At 38.6% G+C, this 24,439-nt stretch overlaps 1 protein-coding gene across 2 annotated transcripts in view; it reads left to right on the plus strand.

Annotated features, from left to right (window-relative positions):
- Positions 1–220: 220 nt before the first annotated feature.
- The window catches only part of FAT4 (FAT atypical cadherin 4), a 153,930-nt gene continuing 129,711 nt past the window's right edge, over positions 221–24,439 (plus strand). Inside the window, exons 1-2 of one of the 2 annotated variants that reach the window (XM_069493145.1) lie at positions 221–1,248; positions 1,667–6,853. In XM_069493145.1, coding sequence (XP_069349246.1) covers positions 1,679–6,853 — 5,175 coding nt within the window. In that variant the 5' untranslated portion in view covers positions 221–1,248; positions 1,667–1,678. Of the gene's footprint in view, positions 1,249–1,666; positions 6,854–24,439 lie in introns of those variants that run through there. The other variant, XM_069493146.1, reaches the window with a different exon arrangement.

Raw genomic sequence — 24,439 nt, forward strand, 5'->3', positions numbered from 1 at the left:
TCTTAGCGCCTCCGCCTCGCTGGGCTCCCACACCAGACCGCCTACGGCCCTCCGGGAGGCCGGAGTGATTAGCATCCCGAGAAGCCAGTCGGCGGCCGGGAGAGGCGGAGGGCGCTGGCGGCGGGAGTGCCAGGCGGGGCTGCCTCCGCGCCGGCCCAATGGGGCTGGGGCGAGGGAGGGGCAGTAGGTGACAGGACCGGGAGCTAGGGGGAGTCCGGGCGAACTAAAGTGTGGGGATCAATGAGTGGCGAGCAAAGTTTCTGAGTCCGGCTCCAGCTCGCGGTCTTCCCTCCCCCTCTGTGTTTCGACGACGCGCTGTGTGCGTGCGTGTGTGTGTGTGTGTGTGTGTGTGCATGTGTGTGCAGCGGCGAAGGGGCGGGGAGACTGTGAGGGACCGGCGGAGGTTGAGAGGGGCTCGCTGAGCTCTAGCTCCACAGCCGTACAACCTTCAGCCCCGGCAGGCGACAAGGAGAGCGCTGACAGGCGCCGTCCGGAGCTGCGGAGGGCGCCACCACAGCCCAGCGCCGACTTCCCTGCCTCCACCGCCTATGGTGAAGGAGAAAGAGGGACCAAGCACCCCCCTGCCCCAAACAAAAAGCCTTGTGGATTACAAAGTGAAACTGTCACGGGACAATAAAAGCAGAGATAACCAGGGCGGGGGCAAGGCGCACTAGAGTGGGCTTCTGACTGCGGCCGCCAGAGAACGCTCCCCTTGGCATGGTGAGGGGAGGGGACTCGGGGACCGCGCACTGCTGCTGCCCGACCCCTGCGAGGCCGAGAAGAAAGCGGGACCTGAGCTCGATTTGGATGTACAAATAATGGGTCGGCAGGCGCCCTGGCAGAGGTGAAAAATGCCGAGGAGCGTCGGCTGCTGCCTGTGCCGGACCACGGGCTTGAAGCCGCAGCAGGGGCGGCGGCGGCGGCGGCGGCTGCCGGAGGGGAAGGGACTGAGCTGAGCGCTCCCGGGTTCCGGAGCCAGAACGCGAACCGGAGCGCTTGGAACGCAGTTCCCGGACTGCCCGCGCGCAGACGCCGCCGCCTGGGCCTCAGCGGCCGCTGCTGGAGCCCTGTTGGAGGGGCGTTGCAGCCTTGTTTCTGAGGAGTGGGGACTCGAGGAAATCCCTCGTCTCCAGAGTTTGGGAAAGGAATTCTATTCTCCCGGTTCCCCACCGCTCCCTCTCCAGTGCGCAGTTGTGCCTTCCGTCGCTGCGGACGTTTGTTCTTCCCTCTTCGGTCTCTCTGCTGTGGGTAAGTTCTAAAGTTTCTGAAGACAATTATTTGCAATGATTCTTCACATACCTTAAATACAGGCCACCTCTTCCAACTCTCACCCACCCAGGCGAGAACGCCCAGACTCTCCGTATTCAAAAACAAAGTAAAGGGGGGAAAATACAAGAGGTTTGAGAAACTTTTCTGGGAACTCAAACTCACAAGCGTCCCGCGGAATGCCCTGCCGCTTTTCTCCACGGCATCTCTCTTGCACTACGCATCCAGCAGGCTACCTGAAGCCTTTTGCTGATGCAACTTGCTTTTGCTGGACTGGAGGTTCTTTGAAATAGCAGCAGTCTCAGACCGAGCCGTCGACTGCATCTTTGCTGGCGCTATTTGATCCCTGTAAATATCGTTCTGTTTGCTTCACCCCCTCCTTCTCGTCGCACGGTTCCAGGGAGCCAGGACCATGGACTTAGCAGCAGACAGTGCTCCTGGCCGTCCGTGGCTCCTGCTGCACACTCGATCAGCATCTCAGCTCCTTCGAGTGTTTTGGCTGCTGTCATTGCTCCCGGGGCCGGCCTGGGTCCGCGGAGCCGAGCAGCGCCAGGTGTTCCAAGTGCTGGAAGAGCAACCTCCAGGCACTCTGGTAGGCACCATCCAGACGCGCCCTGGCTTCACCTACCGGCTCAGCGAAAGCCACGCCCTGTTTGCCATAAACAGTAGCACCGGAGTCCTGTACACCACCGCCACCATCGACCGCGAGAGCCTGCCCAGCGACGTGATCAACCTGGTGGTCCTTTCCAGCGCGCCCACCTACCCCACTGAAGTGCGAGTGCTGGTGCGGGACCTCAATGACAACGCCCCAGTTTTCCCAGACCCCTCGATCGTCGTCACTTTCAAGGAGGACAGTAGCAGTGGGCGCCAAGTCATCTTGGACACCGCCACTGACTCGGACATCGGTTCGAACGGCGTTGACCACCGCTCCTACCGTATCATCCGGGGCAACGAGGCGGGCCGCTTCCGCCTGGACATCACCCTGAACCCCAGCGGAGAGGGCGCGTTCCTGCATCTGGTGTCCAAGGGCGGACTGGACCGCGAGGTCACGCCGCAGTACCAGCTCTTGGTTGAGGTAGAGGACAAAGGTGAGCCGAAGCGGCGGGGCTACCTTCAGGTAAATGTGACTGTGCAAGACATTAATGACAACCCCCCGGTTTTTGGCAGTTCCCACTACCAGGCGGGGGTGCCTGAGGACGCGGTTGTGGGCTCCAGCGTCCTCCAGGTGGCGGCGGCGGACGCAGACGAGGGCACCAACGCGGACATCCGCTATCGGCTGCAGGACGAAGGGACCCCCTTCCAAATGGACCCGGAAACGGGACTTATCACAGTGCGGGAGCCCCTGGACTTCGAAGCCCGTCGCCAGTACTCGCTTACGGTGCAGGCGATGGACCGAGGCGTGCCTTCCCTCACTGGGCGCGCCGAGGCGCTGATTCAGCTGCTGGATGTGAATGACAATGACCCCGTGGTGAAGTTCCGCTACTTCCCTGCCACCTCGCGCTACGCCTCAGTAGATGAGAACGCGCAGGTGGGCACTGTGGTGGCTCTGCTCACCGTCACTGACGCAGATTCCCCCTCGGCCAACGGGAACATCTCGGTGCAGATTCTAGGGGGCAATGAGCAGCGTCACTTTGAAGTGCAGAGCAGCAAAGTGCCGAACCTGAGCCTAATCAAAGTGGCCAGCGCTTTGGATCGCGAGCGCATCCCTTCCTACAACCTCACGGTTTCCGTCTCTGATAACTACGGGGCGCCCCCTGCCGCAGCGGTCCAGGCGCGCTCTTCTGTAGCAAGCCTGGTAATTTTCGTCAATGACATCAATGACCATCCTCCTGTCTTTGCACAGCAAGTGTACAGAGTGAACCTGAGCGAGGAGGCGCCTCCAGGAAGCTATGTGAGTGGGGTATCTGCCACTGATGGCGACTCTGGTCTCAATGCTAATCTGCGTTACAGCATCGTCTCTGGCAATGGACTAGGATGGTTCCATATCAGCGAACATAGCGGCCTGGTGACCACTGGGGCTGCTGGGGGCTTGAACCGTGAACTTGCTTCCCAGATTATACTGAATATAAGTGCCCGGGACCAAGGAGTTCATCCGAAGGTTTCCTATGCCCAGCTTGTGGTAACTCTCCTAGATGTGAATGATGAGAAGCCAGTATTTAGCCAACCAGAAGGGTATGATGTGTCTGTGGTTGAGAATGCCCCAACAGGGACAGAACTACTGATACTCAGGGCAACTGACGGGGACCTGGGGGACAATGGAACGGTGCGCTTCTCCCTACAAGAGGCTGAGACTGACCAGAGGTCCTTCCGTCTGGATCCTGTGTCCGGGAGGTTGAGTACTATTTCCTCCTTGGACAGAGAGGAGGAAGCCTTCTACTCCCTGTTGGTTCTAGCCACAGATCTGGGCTCCCCTCCTCAGTCATCAATGGCTCGCATAAATGTGAGTCTTCTGGATATCAATGACAACAGCCCGGTGTTCTACCCCGTCCAATATTTTGCTCATATTCAGGAGAATGAGCCTGGAGGTAGCTATATCACCACAGTGTCTGCCACTGACCCAGACTTGGGTCCCAATGGAACTGTCAAATATAGTATATCAGCTGGGGACAGGTCTCGGTTTCAGGTCAATGCTCAGAGTGGGGTTATTTCTACAAGAATGGCCCTAGACAGAGAAGAAAAAACAGCTTACCAGTTGCAAATAGTGGCTACTGATGGTGGCAATTTACAATCTCCCAACCAGGCAATAGTAACCATCACTGTACTGGACACTCAAGATAACCCACCTGTATTCAGCCAGGCTGCCTACAGCTTCGTGGTTTTTGAGAATGTGGCTCTAGGATATCATGTGGGTAGTGTGTCTGCATCCACCATGGATCTCAATTCCAACATCAGTTATCTCATTACTACTGGGGATCAGAAAGGTATGTTTGCTATCAACCAGGTCACTGGGCAGCTTACCACAGCAAGTGTGATTGACAGAGAAGAGCAATCCTTTTATCAGCTGAAAGTGGTGGCCAGTGGGGGCACAGTGACTGGAGATACTGTGGTTAATATAACAGTTAAGGATTTGAATGACAACTCTCCCCATTTCCTTCAAGCAGTAGAGAGTGTAAATGTGGTAGAGAATTGGCAGGCAGGTCATAGCATTTTCCAAGCCAAAGCGGTGGACCCTGATGAGGGTGTCAATGGCATGGTACTCTATAGTCTGAAGCAAAATCCCAAGAACTTGTTTGCTATCAATGAAAAGAATGGTAACATTAGTCTGTTAGGACCGTTGGATGTTCATGCTGGCTCCTACCAAATAGAGATCTTGGCATCCGATATGGGTGTTCCACAGCTCTCCTCTAGTGTTATCTTAACAGTTTATGTTCATGATGTAAATGACAATTCACCAGTGTTTGACCAACTGTCTTATGAGGTCACCATTTCTGAGTCAGAACCTGTGAATTCTCGATTCTTTAAAGTACAAGCTTCTGATAAGGATTCAGGAGCAAATGGTGAAATTGCATACACCATTGCTGAAGGAAATACAGGGGATGCTTTTGGCATATTCCCAGATGGTCAATTGTATATAAAAAGTGAACTGGACCGTGAACTTCAAGACAGATATGTTTTATTGGTTGTTGCTTTTGACAGAGCAGTGGAACCCCTTAGTGCTACTGTGAATGTTACTGTAATTTTAGAAGATGTAAATGATAACAGACCTCTTTTTAACAGTACCAATTACACATTTTACTTTGAAGAGGAGCAGAAAGCTGGATCATTTGTGGGAAAAGTAAGTGCTGTAGATAAAGACTTTGGGCCAAATGGAGAAGTAAGATATTCTTTTGAAATGGTGCAGCCAGATTTTGAGTTGCATGCTATCAGTGGGGAAATTACAAATACTCATCAGTTTGACAGGGAGTCTCTTATGAGGCGGAGAGGAACTGCAGTGTTTAGCTTTACAGTCATAGCAACAGATCAGGGGCTCCCTCAGCCTCTCAAGGATCAGGCCACTGTACATGTTTACATGAAGGATATAAATGATAATGCTCCCAGATTTTTAAAAGACTTTTATCAAGCGACGATATCAGAATCAGCAGCCAACCTGACACAAGTGTTAAGAGTATCTGCCTCAGATGTTGATGAAGGTAGTAATGGACTTATTCATTATTCTATAATAAAAGGAAATGAAGAAAGACAGTTTGCTATAGACAGTTCCTCTGGTCAGGTAGCACTAATTGGCAAATTAGACTATGAAGCAACACCTGCCTATTCCCTTGTAATTCAAGCAGTGGATTCGGGGACAATTTCCCTTAATTCAACTTGTACCTTGAATATTGACATTTTAGATGAAAATGACAATACTCCTTCTTTCCCTAAATCAACACTCTTTGTTGATGTTTTGGAAAACATGAGAATTGGTGAACTCGTGTCCTCTGTTACTGCAACTGATTCTGATTCAGGCGACAATGCTGATTTACATTACAGTATTACTGGGACTAACAACCATGGAACTTTTAGCATTAGCCCAAACACTGGGAGTATTTTTCTTGCCAAAAAATTGGACTTTGAAACGCAGTCTTTGTATAAATTAAATATAACAGCAAAAGACCAAGGAAGGCCTCCTCGTTCATCTACAATGTCAGTGGTTATTCATGTGAGGGACTTTAATGACAATCCTCCTAGCTTTCCTCCTGGAGATATTTTCAAGTCTATTGTTGAGAACATTCCCATTGGTACATCTGTCATTTCAGTGACTGCACACGACCCTGATGCAGATATTAATGGGCAACTGTCCTATGCGATCATTCAACAGATGCCAAGAGGCAACCACTTTGGCATAGATGAAGTCAAAGGGACCATATATACTAATGCTGAAATAGATCGGGAATTTGCTAATCTCTTTGAGTTAACTGTAAAAGCCAATGATCAAGCTGTGCCCATAGAAACTAGACGATATGCTTTGAAAAATGTGACCATTTTGGTTACAGACCTCAATGACAACGTCCCAATGTTTATATCACAAAACGCTCTTGCTGCAGACCCTTCAGCTGTGATTGGTTCTGTTCTGACGACAATTATGGCTGCCGACCCAGATGAAGGTGCTAATGGAGAGGTGGAGTATGAGATCATCAATGGGGATACAGACACCTTCATTGTGGATCGTTACAGTGGAGACTTGAGAGTAGCTTCAGCACTGGTGCCTTCCCAGTTGATCTACAACCTTATAGTTTCTGCCACAGACCTTGGCCCTGAAAGGAGGAAATCGACCACTGAATTGACAGTCATTCTTCAGGGCCTTGATGGACCTGTTTTTACTCAACCCAAATATATAACTATTTTGAAGGAAGGGGAACCCATTGGCACCAATGTAATATCAATAGAAGCAGCTAGCCCCAGAGGGTCTGAAGCCCCAGTGGAGTATTATATTGTTTCAGTTCGTTGTGAAGAAAAAACTGTTGGCCGCCTCTTTACCATTGGACGACACACTGGCATAATTCAGACTGCAGCCATTCTGGACCGGGAGCAAGGAGCATGTCTTTACCTGGTGGATGTTTATGCCATAGAAAAATCAACTGCTTTTCCCAGAACACAGAAAGCAGAGGTAATGGTTTTGTGGTCATTTATTATTTGTTGATGCTTCTTAGAAAGATCTTTCTCTTTATGGTCACTTTCTATAATTATTAGTATTTACCTTTATTGTTTATTATTAATTTTACAAACAGGAAGATATAAAAATGTTCTGTCACAAAGACTAACAAAGGATGATGTAAATTTAGTTTTAATCATGGTTGAAGCTAAATAATTAATAAACTTTTTTTTTTACGTTACATTTGACCTCATAGCAGTCAAATGTATAAGGCTAAGAAGTAACCTTTAGCCATTCCAGAGTGGGAAAAAAATCCATTTATCTAAGTTAAATCACTGAACTAACTTAAACTTTAAGCTCTCCTCTCGGTAAAGAAGTCTGCTAGAAGCTGGGCACTTTTGGAATTAGAAATCCTTATTTCAAAATGAAGAGCCCTGGAGGAAATCAGCCTTATGCCCCAGCCTGTTAGGGGGCGTGGCGATGGAGGCCAGGCTGACAGTTTACACCAGGGCAGTATTAACTTTCACATCCTCAGCAGTCTTGGCAGTTTCTTTATAGACAGTGACTAATTTTAATGTGCTCAGCCAAGTTTTGGGAGATTCCTGATTTCATTTGCCTTCACATTTTAGACACTATCTTCTGATTTAGGGTAATCCTTTCTTTTCCCTCCTACACTAAAGCATGCGATGTGCTGTGAATGATCAGACAAAATGAACTGTTTCTTCAGACAAAACTGGGTTGTTCAATGCCATGGTATAAGTACATGTTGTTCTGTCTGCTGGTGGGTAAGAAATTAATGTTTCATAGCGGAAGTCAAAAGAATTCCAAGCTTAGCCTTCCCTGGGGTGTATTTTAGGCTGCTACCTCCGTGTATCATTGATTTGTTTTTAATTGACTTACATCCAATGTTGTTTTGATAATCAACTAGAAATGATATAGGAATACTGTGGAAAAGTCTTGTTTTCTGTTTTCCAAGTTCATTCTTTCCCTCCCCATTTCCCTCAAAGACATTCTAGTGTCAATCAGCTAAAAACACAAAATATCAAATGTGGTTTGTGATACTTGGCAGTGACCCAGATACAACATGCTAGTGAAATTGAGGCTTGTGTGTTTGTTTTCTTGCTTTTTTTTCTTTTTTGGTGAGGTGGAGATTTTCTTCGTTTAAAATACTATTTATTATTAATATCCTTTTGTATTCTTTGTGGGTTTTTTTTTTTTTCATAATAGCTGGCTATGTTCATTCTATGGATGAAGTAGCATATTCATGGCTTAGAGGACATTAGAGATATAATTAGAGATGTAATTCTTAATAGAGATAAATTCTTAGAGATATAATTCTAAGTGGAATTCAGTTTTATCTTACATACATAGCTCTGAAAGGATTTCTAGGTCAAATATCCTCTTTTGCCTACTATTTTTAAAAAGTATTTTAATATAGGTCTTATATGTTGAGTTATTTGGTTTAATTCAGGCCATGATTTATATGTAATTTTATTTTGATTTGGAGTTATCCCTCTCGTAAACCCACCCACTGTCTCTACTTCCCTTCTTTGGAATTATTTCTTAGATGAAGAGATTTGATTAGTTTGAGAACTACAATATTTATTGAAGGCAGGCAATTAAGTCACTCCAGACTTTAGATGAATTTGGTAAACCTTAAAACCAATTTTGTTATTAGGTGTTGTTCTTTGGTTCAGTGCTCTAGATTTTACTGGAATACTGTGAAGAATGAGAATAAATGTTCAGTGTTATACTTAGAAGATTTATTATGTCTTATTTACTCATTAGATATGCAAAGATTGGCTTAGCATATGTAGTGCTACTTCTGCAATAGGCATGAGAATTAAAAAATAATAATCAGAAATAACTTTGTTAGTAATGCAGGTGATCTGCCCATTAGCTTTTTTTAAGTCAGTAGCACCAATATGAAAAGTTATCATTCATATTTACTGTACTCTGTTCATTTAAAAATCCAGGGAGAATTCAATATGATGAATTTTTTTTATTAAAAAGAAAATGTTTGTCAGGATATCTTCTGTGAACTTAGTGCTGAAATTGTAAACCAAGTTTGAGTTCCCAAGCTCCATCCACTCCTAAAATTAAAAGCAAATGTGTTTCTCCAAAGAATATTGAAAGCAGTAGTTGAGAGCTAGAATTTCATATTATTATTGGTTGTATCTTTCAAGTATATACAATAAAGTCCTCTTTTCCTTCTGTTCAAACAATCAATTTACTGCTGTTCTGCAAAAAGAGGTTGTTAAGTTTCCTCTGGTTATCAGAGGTGATTTTTTAATTGTTTGTTTCCAAGTGCAGACTCTGTCCAATGCATTTTTAAAAATTTATTCGTGTACACTGATAAGCGTCTGTGTTGCTTACTCAGGTTTCTGGCCAGAGTCATGGCTGATCACATTCCATGGGCAAGCAGAAGGTCAGTGGGCAAAAGGGAAACAATTTCATCTGCATTCTTTTTCTAGTTCTGACACTTGGGGTGGTGAGTTGAGGTCTGTGACCCTGATAGTGCTCATTCCAAAGATTGTGCAGTTGTACACCTTCATTCATATCTAATGATTCGGCATGAATAGGAATGTCTTTGAAGGATGGCATTTGAGTTATGGACATAAGATTTACTATCCTTTTAATCTACTTTGTCTATATTCTCAGAAGGGTTCACGCTGTCTTGTATAGCTCATACAAAGTTTGTACCATTTTTCTAGGTTCAACAACAAAAAAATGGACATGTAGTATTTCAGTAAGCATTTCTCTTTGAATATGTGTTATATAGAAACATGCAACTTAGGGACTTTATTGGACCTCATCACGGTCGTGGGCTTTATTTATTGATCTTTGTCATTTCAGAGCCTGGCATAATACCTGATATAGAGTAGGAGCTCTTTGCATGTTTGCTGAAGGAGATGGTAGAAGAGCTAAGATTAGAACATACGTTTTTGTGCCTCAGGAATAAATTAACAGAGAAAAGCTGGAGAAAGGGAGGGAGTTGGTAAATCTGGTCCTGCTAATTAATTGAACTGAGGACACAAAATACTAATTACCTCTGCTCTACAAATGAGCTGAAAATTTTCAGAAAACTTAAAAAGGAAAGAAGAACTTAGGTGGGTGGTCTGATATGGAGTGTAGGGTTCAAACATAAGGAAGCGATGTGTATGCATCCAGGTTGTGACCAGGCCGCAATTCTCAAACTTGCTGGTACTGCGACCCCCTTTATGCTCTTAAAAATTGTCAAGGACTCCCAGGCCTGGCTTTTGTGTAGCTGTGTCTTATATATTGGTATTTACTGTTTTGAACATTAAAACTGAGAAAATTTAAAAACTACATCAAACATATAACATTTTCATTTTATTTTTAAAACTTTATTTTCCAAACTAAAAAAAAAAATTGAAAAGAGTGACATTATTTTACATTTTTACAAATCTCTTTAGTGTCTGGCTTAACAGAATACAGCTGGATTCTTAAATCTTTTTCAGTCTATTATAATTTTTTTTTTTGTTGTTGTTGTTGTTGTTAAAATATCTGAAAAGAATCCACCATCCTCACAGAGATATATTGAGTTGGATAATGGAGAAGTACTTCAATTTGATATCCTTTTTAGATGATTGTTGACTTTTTTTTTTTTTTTTTTTTTGGTACTACACCAGAAGTCCACAAGTGGTAGTTTCTTATAACTTGCAATGTGGAATATGAAACCTCAGTAGTGAACTTTTCATACACTGTTACATAAAATTGCATTGATCTATCTTGCATTCTGAGTGAGTCTTTTACCTGTTCATAAATTGGAAATATCAAACATTGATCATTTGGAAAATATTAGTATAACTGATAAGGAACTCATTAGAAAAGTCGTTAAATATGTTGACTCTGAACCTCATGGTGATGAAGTTTTCTAAATTAGATTTAACATATTGTTAGTTGTTTTCCTTGAAGTATCATTCTTCATTTATTCATTACCTCCCCCCAAAAAAAGATTTTTGCATACTCAAGTCTAAAAAAGCCAGTTTCTGTCAGCTGTTCTTGCAAGGAAAAATAATATTCCACGAATGAAGTGGCTAGTTCAGCTTGCAACTCACTCACACAGGTGCATTTCTTTGAGACAATCACAATACTTAGGGAACAGAATAATGATTCCTTGTACACGTTTTGCTCTTTGTCACCCAGAATATTGAAAAAAGTCAAAATTTAAGTCTAGACTTAATAAAATTAGTAATTTTTCTGTTTCCTCAAAGAAATTCCTTTACATTTTTAGTGAACGTGACATTTATTTTAACTGTGACTACCCAGTGGTGAAGAGTACAATTACTACTCAAATACTTCAGAGCTACTTGTTGTGCTAAAGCACCAGCAGTTTTACTCAGCACTCTTTTGCACTTCTAGTGTAATTGTCAACACAATGAACAAAGACAAATAATATTTTTCATTATCATGAAAATAGTTTTGATTTCCCAGGGCTCATTAAATGGGTCTCCGATTTGCCCAGAGGTCCATGAAAACCATTGGTAGAGGTACTGAGATTTTGGCAATTCAGTAAACAAACAAAAATGAGCCACTAGAAATAATATATTAAAAGTATATTTAGAATATTAAGTAATTGGACTATGATTCATTAAAAATAAAAAATGAGATTTAGCAATTACATAATAAGTTAATTTATTTTCACAATGAAACCATTAAGATTTCCAAGAGAAATGATGGATGATGGAGACATTTGTAAGGTCAGTTCTCAACACAAAGTTTAGAAATCACTTTCTTTTAGAAGACTTAAAATCAGAGTAGTGCACCTAGACTAAATGTCTGTATATCTTGGGTATAGTTCACAGGCCGATTATAGGCAATAGGGCTGGGAATATAAAAATAATAATGATTATTATTACAAAATTTATTGAGTCTTGCTATATTGGGTCATTGGGCTAAGTGATAAACCATTTATAGGGATTTCATCATTTGAACCTTACAACACCACTAATAATATCATTACCATTTTATAGCGGTGGAAACAGTCTCAGATAAGTTGAATAACTTGCTTAAGTTCACATAGATAGAAAATGACATCCAGACTTCAGAATTTGTATTCATAATTACTATTCTGTCAAGCTAGGGTAATCTGTGGTTTTAGTTAAGAAAAGGGCTCTTTTCTCTCTAGATATGAGCATATACGTACCATATATCGGTAACCTTTTTTCACTTTCTTATTTGTTGTTGAAAAAGTCTGTTAAGAAGTATGATTATGTATTGTGTGAACTAAGGGGAAACAATTTTTGCCATTTTCAGTCAAGGCCATCAGCTTATCAGTTACCTTCCTAGGGGTCAGTTCCTGGTGATAGCAATGACCTGGATCCTGAACTGAATTAGAAATATGTGGAAGTGTTTCTGGAGCAGGGAAGGAGGTGAGAATGTGAGAGAAGGGAGCTGCAGACAAATGAAGAATACAGGTGGATGAAGGGCCCTCCTAATCCACAACACTGTCCAATTTAGAAGTAGTCACCACAGTTTAAGGAGGTGGAGAATCTATTTTTGGATTTTCAGATGATAAATCTTCCTCTCCTAGGAAGATTAGGTTGGAGTAGATGAATATGAAAATTATATTAAAGAGAGGAAAATATTTTACTGCTTCCTCTGCTTTTGATTTTCAGAGTGTTTCTTTAAAAGACAACCTGTCAATGATTTTTTGATTTTGTTTTTACCTAGTGATATATTTTTAAATTTATTGAACAAAATACTGTGAATTAAAAGACTTTATAAATTTTCAAGACACGGCCGGGCGCGGTGGCTCACGCCTGTAATCCTAGCACTCTGGGAGGCCGAGGCGGGTGGATTGCTCAAGGTCAGGAGTTCGAGACCAGCCTGAGCGAGACTCCGTCTCTACTAAAAATGGAAAGACATTATATGGACAACTAAAAATCTATATAGAAAAAATTAGCCGGGCATGGTGGCGCATGCCTGTAGTCCCAGCTACTCGGGAGGCTGAGGCAGTAGGATCGCTTAAGCCGAGGAGTCTGAGGTTGCTGTGAGCTAAGCTGACGCCACGGCACTCACTCTAGCCTGGGCAACAAAGTGAGACTCTGTCTCAACAAAAAAAAAAAAATAAATTTTCAAGACACGTATAAATTTGTATCACAAACGTGATTATTGATGATCAATTATGTTCATGCTGCATATTTTATATATATGTCTTCAGAATGCTTGATTTGGTCTCACTGTTTTTGTGATAGATTTCCATAGAAATGATTCATCTTCTGATGAATTTACTATGTATTTCTTTTTCTGCCTTTATTAAAACCCTAATCATTTTAATCCTTTATTGTTCCATTAGATTTTGAGGCAACTACTCTAGGAATAGTTTTGAAAAATACTCAGAATTTTGTGGAATCGATTTTTCATTGCATTGTCTGTAGCTTGCAGTTTGTCACCATTAGAATGAAAAACTGCCTAAGAACCTCATTAGCTGTGAGGGATTGCTACATTAGTGACTGTGGAAAACTGTGTGGGCCCAGAGGTGAGTTCTCTATTTCAAGAATTAATAAATCTAAGGCTTGGCTCTTTATAATACTCATAAAAGTAGGCAGTATTCTGAATTATTAGCTTGTGAGTGGAAATAGAAAAAATAACTGGCAAATGGTAGGGGTCAAGATGAATATAAAGTGTTCCAATATAGAATATGGTATTTTCTTTTGTGGGTGTGTTATCTTTTTATTTATTTGTTTATTTTTATTTAGGTAAAATATACATTTATAACTTATCATCTTTGCCATTTTAAGTGCATAGTTCAGTGGTAACAAATATATTTATATTCTTTTTTCTCCTTCATCCCCCTTTTCCTTCCCCCACCATCCTGGCCTCTGGTAACCACCAGTCTACTCTCTCTCTTCATTATTTTCACTTTTTTAGCTCTCACATATAAATGAGAACATACAATATTTTTCACTTAACATAATGGCCTCCAGTTTCATCCATGTTGCTGCAAATGACAGCATTTCATTCTTTTTTATGGCTAAATAATATTCCATTGTGTGTGTGTGTGTGTGTGTGTGTGTATGTATATATATATCACATTTTCCTCATCCTTTCATCTGTTGATGGACACTTAGATTGATTCTACATTTTGACTATTGTGAATACTGCTTCAATGAACGTGAGAGTGCAGGTATCTCTTTGATATATTGATTTCCCTTTCTTTTGGCTATATACCTGCTAGTGGGATTGCTGGATCATATGGCAGTTCTATTTTTAGTTTTTTGAGGAACCTCCATACTGTTCTCCATAGTGGCTGTCCTAAATTATATTCCTACCAACTGCATATAGGTGTTCCCCTTTCCTCACATCCTTATTAGCATCTGTTATTGACTGTCTTTTTGGTATAAACCATTTTAACTAGGGTGAGATAATATCTCATTGTGGTCTTGATTTACATTTCTTGGATGATTAGTGATGTTGATCCTCTTTTCGTATACCTTTTGGCCATTCGTATGTCTTCTTTTGAGAAATGTCCATTCAGATCTTTTGCCCATTTTTAATCAGATTTTATTTTTTGCTGTTGAGTTGTTTGAGCTCCTTATATATTTTGATTACTAATCCCTTGTCAGATGGATAGTTTGCAAATATTTTCTCCCATTCTGTGGGTTGTCTCTTCACTTTGTTGATTGTTTTCTTTGCTGTGTAGAAGCTTTTTAGCTTGATGTAACCTCGATTATCTATTTTTGCTTTGGTCACCTATGCTTTTGGGGTCTTACACAAAAAAATCTTTGCCCAGACCAATGTCCCAGAGCATTTTTCCAACGTTTTATTCTAGTAGTTTTGTAGTTTCAGGTCTTAGATTTAAATCATTAATATATTTTGATCTGATTTTTGTGTATGGTCAGAGAGAGAGGTCTAGTTTCATTCTTTTGCATGTAATTGTCTAGTTTTCCCAGCACCATTTATTGAAAAGATTGTTCTTTCACCATTGTATGTTCTTGGTGCCTTTGTCAAAGATGAGTTGGTTGTAAATGCGTGGATGTATATTGAGGTTCTCTATTCTGTTCCATTGTTCTGTGTGTTTGCTTTTATGTCAGTACTGTGCTGTTTTGGTTACTATGCCTTGTAGTAAATTTTGATGTCAGGTAATGTGATGCCTCCTTTTTGCTCAGGATTGCTTTGTCTCTTCAGGATCTTCTATGGTTCCATAAAATGTTAGGATATTTTTTCCTATTTCTGTGAATAATACCATTGGAATTTAGATAAGGATTACATTGAATTTATAAATTGCTTTGGGTAGTATTGTCATTTTAACAATATTAATTCTTCCAATCTGTGAACATGGATTATCGTTCCACTTTTTTGTGTCCTCTTCTGTTTCTTTCATCAGAGTTTTATAGATTTTTTTATATAGATCTTTCACTTCTTGGTTAGATTGATTTTGGGATATTTTAAATTTTTTTAATGATGATAAATTTTTTTAATGATTTTTAAAAATGATATGGTAATCATTTTCTAATGCTTTCAGACTTTAAGTAGTCTGTGACTTGAGTAGCCAATTTTAATAGTATGTTAAAAAGGAGGAAAGAGTGCAGGGAATGCAGACAAGTGGGAAATAAAAAACTCTTTTAGACAAATGTTATGGATAAAATACACATATGTAATTATATATTACCATACATATAGCCATTATACAAAGAGTGTTAGCTTTTCCCTGATGTTACTATCCTGAGACAAATTTGGACAATGAAGCCATGAAGATGAAATATAATCTAATTGCAACACAATCTTCTTCAGTTTCCAGACATATTTGCATACTTAAGAAACAATCAGTGAGTAATTTTAAGGTTGTGAGGAAATGTTGAAAGACATTTATAAACATGCTTCACTACTGGCATTACAGACATTTTAAGGCTTTGAGGAAATGTTGAAAAATGTTTACAAACATGCTTCACTGCTGGCATTTGGGAGCAAATGGCATTGCTGATGCTTATTTATAACAGATTATTTGAAATTTTTCTACAGCTTTTTATCATTCATAGATTCTAACATATACAAAGTGCTTACATTATTGTTAGACACTGGTAAACACTGGGCATTGTCTTGCCTTTATGATAGTTTTGGAGGCAGGTATGACATATCATCATTTGACAAATGAGAATACTGAGGCTTATGGAGGTTTTTAGGTAGCTGGTTTATGGTGGAAGTGGGATGTGAATTTTGCAGTCTGACTCCAGAGTCTGTTTAGTCTTAACACAGCTTGTTATAAGAATGATTAATAGCTTCTGTGCTGTGGTAGGTATCTTAGTTTTATTATGTAAAGTGTTGTTCTCATATTTCAATATTTTTTTCTTATTAGTGTTTGAAGAAATGTAGGGTAAAGTGAAATTTGGGTAATGGCCCTATAGTTGGATTACTTTAGGTTCCTATCCATCTTTATTTAGGTTAGGCTTGGAATCTGTCCTTTCTTCATTTTGATTTCTTAAACCTGAAGCAGGAATATATTTCTATTATTTCTATTCAGGAGTATATTTCTATTACTGACCCATTTATTTTCTTCCCTTTTCAGCAAAACTTCTTGAAAGAGCTGCCTATACTTGCCTTCTTTCTTCTCATTATCTCTTAAATCCACTCCCATCAGGGTTGGCTCCTGCCACTCCTTTGAAATTTCTCCTACCAACTTTACCCTGATAGGAATATTGCCAGATCCAATGGCCATTTCTCAGTACTCATTGTATTTAACCTATAAAGAGCATTTGATTTAGTTGATCTCACTTCTATTAAATGTTTTATTTACTTGGCTTCCAAGTCATCATACTCTTTGACTTTTCATCTTTTTTTTTTTTTTCTTGGACCCAATTCCTTCTCAGCCTCCTTTACCAGTATCTTGCTATTTCCTCAAACTCTTAAGGTTGAAATATCCTTAGAATCAGATCTAAGAATCAGAAAAATTCTTCTTTTTTCAATCTACACTCATTCCCTTGAGCATCTCAATCTCTTAACATTAAATAACATATATACACTGATGACTTGAAAATTTTATCTCAAGCCCATATGTCTCTCCCAAATTCTATATTCAGATAAACAACCACTTATTCATTATTTTCTTGGCTTCCTAATCAATATTTTAAATTGAAATTTCCAGATATGAGCTTCTGATATCCTCCCCAATAAAAACCTATTTTATCTGCAGCTATCTTCTCAGTTGATGGTAATTCCAGCCTTCTGATTGTTCAGGTAAAAAATGTTGGTGTTTTCTTTGATTCCCCATTTTCTTTCTCTACATACGATCTGTCAGTTAATCTTGTTGGCTCTCTCTTCAAAATATATTCAGAAACTGATCATCTCTTATCATGTCCATTGTTACTACTTTCCCCTAAGACACCATCATCCTTCCCTTAGATGACTGAAGACATCTTAGTGATCTCTGACATCCATTCCTGTTTTTCTCCTCCTTTTGCTCACTCTGCTTTTGCTACACTGGCTTCTTGCTATTCTCACAACTTTCTAGATACCCATAGGCCTTAGGGCTTTTGCTCTTGGCTCTTCCTTCTGCATAGAACTTTCTTTCCTCTAGACATCAGTTTTGAAAATTGCCTCTCATATTCAAGTATTTGCTGCTATCTCACATTCTAAATGAGGACTAACGTTCCTTTACTAACTTATTGCTATAACCACCCCCTCATGACGTTTGATCTCCATTTCCTTGCAGTAGTTTTTCATGTTTTCCCCCTTAATATTTACCAGCCTCTTTCACCAGCTTCTACTTATCTCCCGCATTTTAAATGTTGGAATGCCCCTGGAATCAGCTCTTGAAATTCTTTTTCTTTTTAATCTACTCTATTTTATTGAAAAGCTGAACCAATCTCATTACTTAAACATAACATACACACAATATATGTATAGATGCAAATGTGGGTGATATAATTTACAATCTATAATGTTGATCATGTTTTATCTGTCTTCCTCCCACTGGAAGGAATTTCCACAAGAGCAGGTGTATTTATCTGCTGTGTTCACCAATGTACATCAAGAGCCTAGAACATTACTTAGAGCATACTAGGCACAAAATAAGTTTTTGTTGAATAACTGAATGAATGATTGAATGCCATCTCTACTTCTGTTCTTGCTCCCTTCAATTTAGTCTAGTAGCTGGAATGAGAGTAATCTTTTAAATCATTTCATTTGCTCAAAAGCTTCCTATTTCACTCATAGTAAAAGTCAAATCCTTAGAGTGCCCAGAAGGCCCTAGGTGACTGCTCGTGTTGGTTGCTGTTTGGACCTCTTCTTCCTGGCTCCCCCTCACTGAGCTTGCTCAGCAGCAGTGATGAGAGCCCCAGGCCCTTGCCTCAGGAGCTCCTCCTCAGGGTCTTTGTGCCATCTCTGGCCTGGACTGCTCCCTTCCTCATTTCCCTCACATCTTTTCTCCAAGTCCCTTTGCAAAGTCCTTCTTCCCTCCGATCTTCCTTGGTCTCTTTCCTTCTTTTTGTTTCTTTTTAGTCCTTATCATCACCTGACATAACACATGTTACTTGTTTACTTTGTTTATGGTGTGTCTTTGCTCTAGACTATCTGTTCCATGAGAAGAAAGGTTTTCATCTGTTCCTGCTGTATGCACAGCACCCTCGATGAGACTGACTCAATGCAGATGCTCAGTAAATCATTGATGAACTAAGGAATTACTGTTGATACTGCTGCAAATGTGTGGCTTAATCTCCAGAAGCTCAATCAGTGATGCGTGCTGAAGAAGTCATTTTTCATCTCTCAAGCCAAGTCTGTGGAGCCTCTTCTGAAATTAGTGAAGCTAGCTAATTGGCAAGGACTGATATTCCTGAATGAAAAGAGAATGGCTGCATGACTTTTACTGGCTAAGAGCCTTGTAACCCAATCTTCAGAAATCTTTATATTGTCTGTGAAGTGTGGTGGGACCACTAATGCTTATTTTATAGATATTTTGGCAAAGTAGAACATTTTAGAATATATATATCACAATGTATGCTACACTATTACCATGTCTTCTCATTTCCTTTGAACTTAATTTTGCTTTAGAGAGCAAATCTTAGCTTATTGTAAACCATATTGTTCCTCAGCAAAAAGATGAGTACCTAGAAACTTTTAAAATATTACTCCTTTTAATATTGATAAGTTTAAGTAGTGTCATTCTTTTTTTCAGATTTATCATCCTTGTTCAACATTTAACATCAATAATATTGATGAAGATTATTGATAAAGATCTTATCAATAAACTTGATAAAGAAAATTCAGCAAAGAAAATAGTGCTTAACAATCCATCCTGACTGAGGTTTAGTAGAAAGAGTGCTTGCTTTTGATTTGGAAGAAGCTTGATTCAAATGTTGTCCCAGCTCCTCTCAGAATCTTATTTTCCTAAGTTTAGAATGATGAAGCTAGTACCTCATTTATGAGGCACTAAATAAAGTTTGTTAGTGCCCTTCCCCTTTTCCAAAATATGGAACCATTTACCTTAAAAAAACACTTTCTATTTCTAAAGTATTTTAGAGTGCTATTTTTTAATCTTGATTTCCTCAACAAGTCTGTAGGTAGGTAGGTCAGGCATTTTTATCTTCCTTTTAAGAAAAAGATGTGTCTGTATCTGTATATCTGTGTGACCACAAATATAGACTAACATCCAAGTTTTTCTGACTGGGGTCAACATGCTTGACACTAAAGCATGCTGCCCGGTCTGTGGTTAACTTAGTTTTATTCACCTATCATTTTATTGTTGTTCACATAAGTTAGTAATAGTTATGGCCCTTTAAGGGAACTTATTTATGGATTCTGAAACTTTGTTAAGAGGCTTAGTTGCTCAGGAAAAAATAAAATTAGAATATTTGAATATTTAGTGTTGTTTCATTTTGAAGCCTTATCTCTGATTTAGATGGGGGATGTTCATCTCTCAATTTTCAGTGACAGTAGTAAAATATTGACTACCTTGAAATTGTGTGTCTGTTTATTTGTGAATCTTTCTTGAATTTTTTTTGTTAATGATTTAATTCACTTTTCTTAATTAAAGTCAAATGGGCTTTTCCAATCAAATTAAGGCAAAGCTATCTTTCTTTCAAAACTGCTTTGCTTTTTACAAAGCATATAAATTCTAGTAACTTCTTAATTGAGGGGTTTCTAATTAATAGTTAAAACATTTACCTTAAAAGAAAAATGTTTTATTACTTTATGAAATTTTCAAAATAAGCAAATAAAGAAGATGGGCTTCCCTCTTGCTTGGTATAGTGTTACATAGTATATCACTCTTTGTTCTTTAATCAAAATAATTGACTAAATAGTTGTAAATTCACTTATATATCTACTTCATTTTACAATGAATTTGTAGCAGGCTACAAAAAAAGTATATATACAACAAAAACAAAAAATAGTTAAATGAATCTCTAGGAATAGGAAGTAAAAATAAGTGCTAAAAATATCTTGGGCTATATAAGGTTAGCATACAGAAATATGTGATTTAGGTAACCTGCTCAGTTTATGTTCAGCTTTCAAAAGGCCAAATCAAACAGAAAAAGAAGATCAGATATATAAGTCATGGTGTTCTAAGACTAACCAAACACGTACATAGAGAGAAACAAAACAAAAGAAATACAGATTTTCTAAACCCAGGGACCTAAGCAGAATTTGATCCACAGATGCTCAAAAACAGATCTATTTTAAAGTGATGATTTTTCTCAGTGGCATCTTCACTAGTTCAATGACAAATTTTCAACATCTCTTTGTTGTGATGTCTTTTAGTGTGGGTTTGCAGCAAATGCTAAAAGTGCAATTCTGGCAAATAATTTATTTGTGGATCAAAAGAGATTCCCTATTGGTAAAGTGCTTTTATTTAGCTTTATTTCATGCCTTGGATTAATATTTTATAATCACCGAAAGAATATTCCTATAGGAGTTTTTCATATTAACATATCTGTAGCATATCACAAGGAAAATCTGACTATAGAGATTTCCAGTAAAACTTTAGTGTAATCGATGAGGAGACTTGACTTTTTTTTTTTTAAAGCCATACTGCAATTGGTTAAAATAACTTGGCACAAATTTCTAGCAATCTGTGTCTTAGACTGTTGCCCCTTTTCAAGAAATGGAAACAATTATCCTGTTAGATAAAAAAATTAACTATTGAAAATATTGATGCTATTTTAAATATTTAAATTTAATATTTTCAAATATTAAAAATATAAAAGAATTGTCACATAGACTCTTATTTTTTCTCCGGTGGACTCACTAATATCCTAAGGCTAGCAAGGTGAGGAATCGGTCCTGAGTAAAGGACAGAGCCCTAGGATGGGAATGGGAGTCTCAGGTTTTTAATTCTAGGACAGTCATTTGCCACCTCAATTTCAAATGACAAACTGAAACAATGGTGTTTAAGTAACCCACTCATATGGCATGCGTAGTTGGCAGAGGAGTCACACAATAGAATGCCTTGTATGCAAACCTGTACCCAGTGTTGACTCCAGTCCTTAAATGGGGAGGGAGAAAAGGAGACTACACCTTCCTCATGATCTTCGTGTATCCATTAGTATCACCCCAAAGACATCCTGAACAAATACGGAATTTAATTAAAACAGGGATTTTTTTTACTATGCAAATGTAGCATCAAGAAGCAGCCTTTGGACCCCTGCTTCTTGCGCTTTCCCTCATACCTTCTCGCCCCTCTCCATGCACCTGTCCATAAAAAGAAAGCAAAATATTGAATCTTATTATCACAATAATTTCAAATTTATAACAATTTCATATCTTTGACAGCCTCAGAAGTATTGCTTAAAACAAGACATGTTTTATTTATTACTTTAATACTAATATCAATTATGATTTTGTCTAACTACCTAATGGCAAATTTGAAACATAATTCAGAGTTACTAATGTGACTTGAATTGATCATATTGTTTTATTGAAGTATTTTTCCTCACCAGTAGCTGTAGGAAAGTCCTTTAATTGCTACAAGAAGTTGACCCATAGTCTATTTTTTAAAACAGTACATTAAATTCTCCACTAAAAAGATTAAAATGCTAATGCATCTGTAGTATGGCTATGGGACAGGACAGCCTATGTTGCAACGCCAGCTTAATATTTTATTACTTTGCATAATAAAATAGGGAAATTATTTATGCATTGAGGTTGCAATTAGTTACAAGTAATGAATTTTTAGTGTTCCAAGTCCAGAGCCTGGCAGATTTAGAATATCACTTGACCCCTGACTTTCTGAAAAATGAAGAAAGTAGGAGTGAACATTTTCTTCACAGGACAAAATAGTTTGGGATGGGAGGGACAATATAAGCTTGCCAAAAATGTAGGTCAAACTGAACACAGATGGCTGTAGCTGATAGAGGTGTCTATTACTATATTTTCTTCTCAGCATTTTTCTTTGTGTGTGTGTGTGTGTGTGTGTGTGTGTGTCAGCATGTTTATACTTACATGAAAAATTTTGTTGCTCAGCAACCAAGAGAAAATACACTAAGCGAATCCATTTTTGTTAAATGGCGGTAGATGTTGGTTGGTGGGGTTGGGGCAGTGTTGCTATTAAGTAATAATAACATGTGAGCAGAGGTGATTTTCCAGGAAAGCTGTTTGTTATATGTGCCTAAAATTAAATATATCACATCATACATTTTCTTAGCTTAACTCTATCTTCTACCTCAAATACTATTTGAAAAAGATGGCCAAAGTATATACATTCTATTAGTGAAATTATATAACTTAGAATGCACTGGAAGAAGTAAAGCTGTACGTTAAATTTTATTTTCGTAATTTCAATATTTCCTAAAGTCAATCTTTTTAACCTTAATTAAAGGATTTATATGTATTTCTCTTTCTGAAGGAGTTCCATGTTACTCTTAACATATGTTATTAACATTGTTCTGCATGGTGACATAGTAAAATAAATATAAATTGGAAAGTCAGAATAGTTTTGTTCCAATTCTGACTATGCCTTTTCATGCTGTGTGACCTTGAGGCAGAAACCAAACTTCTCTGAGACACAGTGACTTCATCTATTAAAGAGGGAGAATTCCAACCCCTTAATAAGTGTCGTGAGGAAAATGTGCAGTACACATAGCATTGCAGATTTTCCTAAAAGACTGTTTGGTTTACTTTTGTTGATCCTACATTCACTTATTTACTCCTTGTGTGGTCCAGAAGGCAATGATTTAAAAAAATGTAAACAACTACTGGTCATGTAAATAGCTACTGTTCATGCAAGAATTGTGATGACATTTCTAATGATGCTACATACGTAGGAATCAAAACTAAATTTACAAATCCTATTTCTTGGTTTTAAGGAACTTATTAAGGAAATGCATTATAAATTTGGTAATTTTTCTTCTATAGTAAATTTCTTCATTACACTATATCAGGTAGAAAAATAATTTTAATTGAGAGTCATTCGTGAGTTGAAACCCATAGCTAAGAACAGAAAGGTTATTAGCTAAGAAAGGGAAAGGGATGTAGTTTTTACAATACTGATGTTGCATATATTTATTTTAAGTAAGTTGGAGAATTCTTTTTTAATTTTAATATAATACAAATCTAGATCAATATTATCCAATTTATAGACTGTTTTGATATGAATGTCAAATACAACATTTTTAAAGTATAGATAATTTACCTGGGGAAAACAATAAAATAAAATAAAACCTTTGTTTAAAGATAGGTTGAGTGAGTTGTTAACAAATATGCCAGAAATGAGAACAGATTTAGAATATATTTAGGCTCTAAAAGACCTTTCTTTCAATTTAATAGCATATTTGAAACATTTAGTAAAGATAGACCTTTAAATATCCAATGTCTAATCATTATAAGCATTGCAATTTTATGAGTTTTATTTCTAAGAAAATTTATTTTGAAAACTGTTCATTTTGTTTGTGCTTTTCTGAGTAAGGGGCTTTCTTTGTGTTCTAACAGGGAAAATGAAACAAGGTACTGCTCTTTTAATGTGTATATTCTGATATCAAGGCAATTATATCAGATACATTTAGAATGTACTATTATTGTGAAGATAAATAAATTTAGGCAGAACTAGAATCAGAGGAGGGAACTAGTTTCTGTTGATTTTCAACTTAAATGTGCATTATATTATATGCCTTAGAAATATCATGTCATTTAATTCTCTCAGCTGCTATGTAAAGTAAATAATGGTATCTCCATTTCACAGATGGAGCATCAGGGACCTTTGCACTTTTAGTATATTGTTTTGGTAGAGCTAGACTTGAGTTCATTTGGTTCCAAGGCTTATTCTTTCCATCACACTCCACTGTCCTTTAATTATTATAAATCATTGCCTGTTAATGTAATAGAAAGGAGACTAAAAGAAAAACTCATAAAAGAAAGCATTTGTTCGAGGGTTGACCCATATTATAACCAGTTCTTACTTTTTTTTTTTTGGAGTATAATGAATATTCACATTTCTTTAACTAGAAAATCTAATCAAACAATATTTTTGAAAGAGTTAATAGCCTTGCTTCAGAGAACATCAATGAATCATATTAAATTAAACATTAATTCATCACATTATAAGAAAAGACATGCTTAGAAAACATAGAAAAGTTTATATTATGTAAGGGTCGCATTTATAATTAACTGAATTCAATTAGGGGTTTAAATAACTTTGAAAGGGACATC

This window comes from Eulemur rufifrons, chromosome 18 (assembly GCF_041146395.1).
Source record: "Eulemur rufifrons isolate Redbay chromosome 18, OSU_ERuf_1, whole genome shotgun sequence".
Taxonomy (NCBI): domain Eukaryota; kingdom Metazoa; phylum Chordata; class Mammalia; order Primates; family Lemuridae; genus Eulemur; species Eulemur rufifrons.